General features: G+C 44.3%; 1 protein-coding gene across 2 annotated transcripts in view; it reads left to right on the plus strand.

Moving 5' to 3' along the window:
* Positions 1 to 3,068, plus strand: part of LOC136678190 (vacuolar protein sorting-associated protein 35-like) — a 50,719-nt gene extending 47,651 nt beyond the window's left edge. For both annotated transcript variants that reach the window (XM_066656131.1, XM_066656130.1), the window contains exon 17: positions 1,614 to 3,068. In XM_066656131.1, the coding sequence (XP_066512228.1) occupies positions 1,614 to 1,793 (180 nt within the window). In that variant the 3' untranslated portion in view covers positions 1,794 to 3,068. The remainder of the gene's footprint in view (positions 1 to 1,613) is intronic.
* Positions 3,069 to 9,194: the final 6,126 nt, after the last annotated feature.

Genomic DNA, 9,194 nt, shown 5'->3' on the forward strand with positions numbered 1-9,194 from the left:
TTGGACTCCAGTCTTAATTGGCGAGCTTTGTTCTTTTTTGATGCCCTGCCAGAGCAAGACATACACTTTATTTCCCAGAATGTCCTTCTAATTAGTGGCTTCGTCTACTTGAAAAAGCATCCATCACTGACACAGGTGTTAAAATCCGTTAAAAGGTGTTAAAACAGCTCTGTAATCTCCATCGAAAGCCTTGGCAGAGGAACAGGACGCTCTGGCACACAAGCCTGAAATCACCACGCTCGATGCCAAGAGGCAGAGGGATAAAACTCCAGCAATAAACTCGAGAGCAGCGGAAAAAGGTTCACTGGAGAATGGAAGCGTAGCCCTATCAGAGGGAGACATTTTATCCTTTCGTTTCTGGCAAAAAATATGATGAAATTTTGAGGTGAAGTCTTGAAATAATGATGTAACTGACGTGCCCACTTTCTTTAACTTACTAGATGCACGTGGGTCTTTAATTCTTCAAATGAAATAACGTATTTGTCAACATATTATCTCAAAATCTGACTAAAAAATTAGTATTTTGATAAAACAAACCATTTCAAGATTTAAAACAGTTTAAATGAAAATATCCTATTTTGAGTTATTCATTCGTTCATTATCTGTAATCGCTTATCCAGTTCAGGGTCGTGGTGGTTCCGGAGCTTATTCAGAATCACTGGGTGCAAGGCAGGAACACACCCTGAAGGTGGCACCAGTCCTTCGCAGGGCAACACACACTCACACATTCACTCACACACTCCAGTCTCCAATGCACCTACCAACGTGTGTTTTTGGAGCATCGGAGGAAACCCACGCAAACACGGGGAGAACACAACACACTCCTCACAGACAGTCACCCGGAGGAAACCCACGCAGACACAGGGAGAACACACCACACTCCTCAAAGACAGTCACCCGGAGGAAACCCACGCAGACACAGGGAGAACACAACACACTCCTCACAGACAGTCACCCGGAGGAAACCCACGCAGACACAGGGAGAACACACCACACTCCTCACAGACAGTTACCTGGAGGAAACCTACGCAGACACAGAGAGAACACGCCACACACCATGATTCTCGATACCAATTTCGATACCACGACAAAAAAGTAAACCAATGCATGTCAACATAAAAGCTTTATTTTTCTAGCAAAAAAGGTGTGATTTAATTAATGATCATTTTTTTGTTTGTTTTGTCGTTTCTAACCCAGTAACCCTTTAAATGCCAAACATGTTGGAAAGTGGGAGCTTCACTCTGATTGCCTGTAGACGAGGCGACCACTCTCAGACCCTCCTGACCTCTCACACTACTCTTGTATTTAAATGTTCTCAGTGGGAAGAAGCCAGCCAGTAAAAGAAAGTCTACGCTTTATAAACATATGTAGTGGCTTGATTATTGTTTGTTGAGATTGTGGCTGCCAAATAAAACCGTTTGAGTCGTCTCTCTCGCTGCGCGAGTCAGTTACGCGCTGAAACCAAATGCACTCTGCTGAAGTATGGGTGAACTTATTGTGAACTAGAAGATCAACAAAATTGCATCAGTGGTGTTCAAACCTTCTGCTCATGATGGTAGAGCGTACTCCGTAGGTTTAACTGGGCTAATGTTATTGTATTAAAATGTTCCCAGGTGACCGTTCAGGTCCTGAATCAGCTGATCCAGAAGATTCGTGAGGACCTGCCGAACCTGGAGGCCAGCGAGGAGACAGAGCAGATCAACAAGCACTTCCACAACACACTGGAGCACCTGCGTCTGCAGAGAGAGTCGCCAGAGTCTGAGCGTCCCGCCTATGAGGGGCTGGTGCTGTAGGGTCCAAATAAACACCAACACACACACACTCCTCTGCAAAGAAAATAAAAAAAATAAATAAGGGGCCAAACCTGAAATGGCAAGTTGTTAAGCTTTTAACGAGCAAGAATTACACCAGAGGCTAAGGAAAGTGAGTATGCGATGTTGATGGTTGATGAGATAAATGTTTCTTAACTTGTTTGTGTTTAATATAAACCCATTTATTCTCTACAGGGTTTAAATCTAGACTCTGAGCAGAACAAAGACCATGATCCTGATTTACTTTTCTCCAGGCTCTTCTCAGTGGATTGTAGTCTTTGTTCCGTGAACGTTGTCTTTTTACAGAATATCATTAAAAACTCAAGGTGGTGCCATTTTGGGCTTGGCCCGTTGTTTCTGCGCGGGGAGTGTACATCTTCATTTGTTTGTGTATACACACGTATAGAGAGATATAGTATGTATATACACCCACACATGCACACCAGGGTTTTCCTACCTGGGGAAATTAAAGCCAACCCCTACATGCCATCTCTCTCTCTCTCTCTCTCTGCCCGTCGTCTCTAATTTAGGTTTTATTCCTCTCACTCTTTCGCTCTGTCCTGCTCTCTTTCTCAGAGCTTGTGAGGCATACTGTTGTATATTCTTGCGAGTAGAGTACACCCTGCACTTCTTTCCATCCTTTCAGTCCGTTGTTGCCATCCTCCGAAGAAGACAGAGGCAGGAACAGACAAAGCAGATGCAGATAACCCCAGAGAAAAGGCAGAAGAAAACAGTGCTTTTGTTTTGTTTTTGTTTTTTTGCTTCGTTTGAGCCGTGCATCACTGTGTGGAGACCTCATCGTTAGCCTGCGGTGCGACACGTTCCTTCCGCATTCATCTCAGGCCGTGTGATCGTACGCTTAAGAGACTTGGATCTGTGCGACAGTTTGTATTGAATTCCATTCCTCTTCCTTTCCTTGGCATCTGTTTTCTTTTCTGTTGTCCCTTTTTAATCCTAGTTAAATGGCCAATGACGTAAGTGAAACGGTCCGGTGGTGAATGGTGACAATGATGTGTGTGTTCAGATACCGCTGTACGTTCAGTGAAGGCAAACGTGAGCATGTGTTGAAGGAGGAGGAGTCTGTATTTGAGAAAGAAACCTTTAAAGAAAGTCCTCTTCGCATCTTGTTTCTCTTGTTACTTTTTTAATCATGATTTCCCCCCATATATTGTATGTATAATCTAATTGTAAATCAGCTAAAAACAGAATAAGTATCATTGATTTCATGACATTTGCACAAATAAACGAAAATATTAACCCCACCACCACAGCTTCTGCACCGTTTTTTTGTTCTCCACGTGAAGATGATCCGAGTTTGTCTTGGGAATGCTGTAAAATGGTTTCATCTCCGTCTAATTGCGCTGGTGCTCGGCGGCTGAGGAATGGCACATGAAGTGTTTGTTTAAAAAGGTCATGGAGGCTGTGGCCATCTCCATCTTCTCTAAGGGAAACCTGCTCTGATTAGAGGGCACAGCCAGGGTTGGTCATGGGTGTCATTCTGTTTGCCTGATGCTTAATGGCAAGTTTGTGTTTAATGATCCTTTCCCTTATTTGTTGCTCAGTAGCAGCTTCTGTTGCAAATAATAGTACAGCCCCGTGAGGTAATGGTTCAGCGTGAGCAAATGTCCTCCTCCTGGAGGATTGACTAATGCCTGGCCCACACTGAAGGCTTTATATAACACTAACATTGACAATGTGGTGTGGATTTCACAGGTTTTTTTTGTTGGTCATTGTTTAGTCATCGCCAAGGTTTGCCCACACCACTGATCCACAAGCTCATATTTCTTATAAACACATGTAACCGTAGTCAGTCATTGGCCGCTGGATCCTGCTGACTGGATTTGTTGGTGGTTGGTGAAATACGCTCGGGTTTGTAACAACAACAACAACAGCTCAAATATTACGCAATATTACGCAAGGTGCTTTTCCACGGCGTGGCAAATGTAGGCGCTGTTTACTCGTTGTGTTACTAATTGTTGTTTTTTGGGACTGAACACGACTCCGCCGCCCGGCAGTTCTCACAGATCAGTTTTTCTCGAGATTTACGCCGGCCGTCGGCTCACGGAGCGTTTAAACCTCTTCTAAACACATCGAGGTAAAGTTGCGAGCTGCCGTTGTGAGTTCGATTAAAAAAATAATAATAATGTGAAAGCTGCTGTAACTAAAACAGAGCGGCGGTTTGTGCTGAATTCGAATGAGCTCTGCGTTTCATGGTGATTGACAGGTCTCTCTGGCCAATCAGGGCTCTCTGCAGGGTTTACACCTCACCCTTTAGTACCTACTCGGCTCGCCTGGAACCCGGAGCGAACTGAGACTGAAATGCGCCTGGTTCCAGGACGAGGACCAGATTTGACCAGTGGAAAAGCACCATTACTCTGTGAGGAGTCCTGACCCAGGCTCCCAGGCTTGTGCAGTGTTTAAATAAATAAATAAATAAATGTTAAGGTTAATTGACCAAGTAAAAAAAAGCTAACACCAAAAAATAAATACATAAAAAATCTAAAGCCACGGAGTGACAGCTGTTTCTTCGTGTGGACGGAGAGATTTGTGAAAATGCTGTTGATGTGGATGTGTTTTTTCTGAAAATGAATTAAAACATTTTAAAAATGTCCAGTTACATATGAAGTAGCTGGGGCCTGGTAATTTCTGCTGTTTAAACAGCTCCTTAAAAGCAGACACTCTGACAGTGGATATGTTCATGTTTTTTGTGGCGTTCTCACCAATAAGAGACGATACTTGTGCAGAAGCCATGGTGATTTGTTTTATCCGTTATCTGTTTTCTGCACTAATACAGTTTTTACTCTAACAGTTCGCTCCCAGTTCATGTTTCTCTGATCTCTCTCTACACACACACCCAGTGGTCCCTAGGCCTCCTCTTTACCCGATCAGTGTCTGTGAAATACAGCCAGTCCTTTTATAACTCAGGGAATGCACTGAAAAAACACTACAATATAAAATGTAATTGGACCCAACATCTCTGGATGTTATGGCACTGTATGATTGTGGAATGGTGATCAGATCCTCGTATTGCACAAGTCTAGTGCGGACCTTTTCATGTATGGCTTAAAAAAATGTATGTGTTTACAATACAGTCTGTCACTGTAAATCTACAGTGCTCCTGTGTGGCACAGGAACTCATCAAACGGACAGTGAGTGAAGCTGAATCTGCACAATAATCGTAATGTAATGTTGTCTTACACAGCAGCACCACAATATTGTGGCTCTACATTTCTCTCACACACACACACACACACACTGGTGCATAAAGGGCTGAGCGACCACAGAGACAGCCCTCTCAGATGTGGATGTTGAGGGAGGAGACTGTGCTGTTCCTTGACTTTCTCCACCATTGCCTTTAATTTTTCTCCCTACTGAGGGGCTCAAACCTGACCTTCTCCTCCCAGGCCCACTTCACTTAATTTTAAGCCATGGCCGTGTGTGTGTGTGTGTGTGTGTGAGGATTGTGTCAAGAAACTTAATTAGTTTTTACAGTGCTGCAAATATTAATAATATAAGCCTTAAACCCGTGTGATTTCCCCTCGTGGCACGACGATGAATCACAAATCTTAATGGTTCCAAATCAAACTGTGTCTTAACTGTGATTGGATGGGAGGAGTTTAACAGATTCACCCAATTTGTCGTTGATCAGTGCGAAGGTTGCACCTTTAATTTAGTGTGGCTTTATCTTACTAACAAGTGCAAGAGGTGAATTAATATCTCTTTAATGTGGCCCCAGATCTTCTGCCAAATCACTCAAACTGCATTCAGATCTTAATTAATGTCTCACTGCTGAGAAGATGGGGTTTAGGTCAGAGTCTGACTCACTGTGAGCTATAAATGCATATGTATCTGCAATTTAAAAACAATTAACCCACTCTCGCTGCCATGGCAGCCACATCACACAATACCAGGAGGAGGACTGACCTTGGATCAGAGTAAATACCTGCTCACCATACACACCCTCTACACACGCCATACACACACACCATACACAACCTCTACACACGCCATACACACCCTTTACACACGCCATACACACCCTTTACACACAAATACCCCTCCACACACACACACATTCTCTATATACACACACACACCATACACACCCTCAACACACACCATGCACTCCCTCTACACACAAATACCCCTCACACACACACCATACACACCCTCTACACACACAACACCCTCTACACATGCCATACACACCCTCTACACACAAATACCTCTCACACACACACACCATACACACCCTTTACACACACCATGCACACCCTCTACACACACATACCCCTCACACACACACCATACACACCCTCACACACACCATGCACACCCTCTACACACAAATACCCCTCACACACACACACACTATGCACACCCTCTACACACAATTACCCCTCACACACACACCATGCACACCTTCTACACACACACCATACACACCCTCACACACACCATGCACACCTTCTACACACACACCATGCACACCCTCTACACACACATACCCCTCACACACACACCATACACGCCCTCACACACACCATACACACCCTCACACACACACCATGCACACCCTCTACACACAAATACCCCTCACACACACACACACTATGCACACCCTCTACACACAATTACCCCTCACACACACACCATGCACACCTTCTACACACACACCATACACACCCTCACACACACCATGCACACCTTCTACACACACACCATGCACACCCTCTACACACACATACCCCTCACATACACGCCCTCACACACACCATACACACCCTCACACACACACTATGCACACCCTCTGCACACAAATACCCCTCACACACACACACACATCATGCACACCCTCTACACACCAGAATACATACACTCTACACACAAATACCCATTCACCATAAACATTCACTACACATAAACACCCCCTCACAGTGCAGACCCCAGGGCCAAATTCACATTAATTTCTCTTGCCGTTGTTTCTCCTGAGCCACTGATGTTATTCCCTCAGGAATTATTTTATTATTATTTTTAGTGGTTTTGTAATTTGAGAGATTTTGAGAGCAGTTTGTGTATTTTTCCTCGAGCTGTTTACATTATTTAACATCGTCAATGTTCAACTTGCTTCCCCAGTTCTAACCTTTACAGGCCCAGTTTGAACCCCAGACACGTCCTACATCAGGACAAAGTGGAAAACTGTCCATTAAACGACTGAGCAGTTCAGGAGAAATACAGATTACGTGATTTTAATACGGTCCCCAGTAAGAGTCCAGCCTTGTTGGGCATGAGCTGAAGACTCCTGAGATGCCCTCGCTCTCTGAGGACGTATTTGACCACAGAGGAATGAGTAATCCACTTGGCTTTTGTTGTTGCTTTAAGTAATAGATGGTGTGTGTGCAACAATCTATAGGCTGTGACTAAGTGACCATGGAGAAAACGTGAGTCATGCGTCTCGATGCTGTCCGTTGCCAGGGAAACTGTTTGAGACTGAGCCATAGAGAGGTGTCTCTACATCACTTACACAGGAGTTAACCAAAAAAGAACAGTGGATGAAAGAGAGAAAAGCCCAGTGACGTTTTTGATATAAATCTCATTTTAAGATTAAAAATGACTTGGTCACTGCATGTGCTCATTAATGTGAGGATCTGGAGCTACACACTATGAAATAACATCATCCTGTCAGTTTCTTGTATGATTCCTTGATTCATGGAATAAACCGCCGTTCTGATGCTGCTCCGCTTCTGACGTCAAGTGCAGAGACTTTAGAATTGCCCCGCCCCCTCGTCTGAGTCTGTCCAATCACAGCGCTGGACCTGAATCCAAAGATGATGTTAAATGTAGCAAAACAGACACAACGAGCGCGGAGAAATAAGAGCACTGAGTAAAAACGGAGAAGAAAGAGAACAGAGTGAAAACGACTAAAAACCAGAGCTTCTGCTCCTCGCTCCTCACTGCTGTGCGCTCGGGGTCGGGGTGAACAGCGAGCGGCTCTTTGTCATTTAAAGGAACAGGTTCTCAAAGCGGGCTGTTTACACAGGGGGAGAACACTACTGTGGGGTTTGGTCCTTGTGTTATTTTGATCAAAGGAGGTCACCCACATTTTATAAAGAACCCAGTGTCCCTTGTGGTGAAGGGTGTTCTATATCTCCTCCTAAAGGTGCCTGAACGTAACTAACTTTAAGCAGTTCTTCCATCATTAAATTGAGTTTCTGAAGCAGCAGGTTTCATACGAATACCCTCATTTAACCCTCTGATTTACACCCTACTTGACACAGTTGATTCCAAAACTGCAGGTCATAAGCCTCTAGGAACTATCACAGATCTGCAGACCTACCTTTTTTATGCAAAAACCAATGAACGGCGACAGAAATGCTGGTTTACAATGTGTATAAACCCCAGAACAACAGATATACGCACCTTTGGTGAACATATGAAGAGGGGGCCCTCATCCAAAATGGTGTAATCCAGTCTTTTACGTAGTTTAGGTTTCATTTGTTTAAAAACACTGTGTAAGAAATGCTTCCGTGTGCAGAAAGAAGGGCAGGGGCATGAAGAACCTTTAACTGACTGCTGTTAGATTCGCTGTTGTCTAAATACCTCTGCGAATATTGAGATTTCCTCTTCCGAATATAGTCCCAATTATATTTGTGTGAAACTGTCCACAGGGGTGTGTGTGTGTGAGAAATTACCCACAGGTGTGTGTCTGTGAAAATGACTGTGAAGCCAGTGTGATGCTGATCAGGATGAAGTAATTACAGACAATTACAGAAGAGGAATAAATGAATAGCGATACATTTTAAATTCACTATACGCAAAAACCCTTGTAGACACTGGTCAGATGGTCTCTAAACACCTGTATAAAATGGAAACTGTTGTGCAGACAGTGGTCCTGTGTTAGATACGAGCTGCGGTGGGGGGTGATAGGGGGCACCTGTTACACCTTGACTTCCCCTCCCCCCACAGCTTGTATAACGACCTCACCGTGGTACACCCCTGGGTTATAAAAAAAACGGTTTGGACACAAATGTCGCCTCGCAGTGTGTGAATGTGTAGAAACCGCACGGTTACTCTCTTTTCCGAGGCGTGTGAAAAGCTCCTATGGATTTTTGCACAGGACGTTTGCAAAGCTGCACTTTGCGCAGTTCCTGCTGTGCGCTGCCTTTGTGCCCTTCAGTAAAAGCTCTTAACTCCCAACGGCTCCTGTGGCGCGGACCTTTTAACCAGGGTCCTCTCGGCACACGGGGTGCTAATGAGTGGAATGTGCCCCCCCTGGGAAGGTAAAGGTTAGACGCACATGATCCTGAAGAGCTGGTCTCACCATGTCAACAACGTATTTTATTAAATTCCGAATCGGTCCAAAAAGACGTTTATTCTCATAGA

The sequence above is a fragment of the Hoplias malabaricus genome, chromosome Y (assembly GCF_029633855.1).
Source record: "Hoplias malabaricus isolate fHopMal1 chromosome Y, fHopMal1.hap1, whole genome shotgun sequence".
Taxonomy (NCBI): Eukaryota; Metazoa; Chordata; class Actinopteri; order Characiformes; family Erythrinidae; genus Hoplias; species Hoplias malabaricus.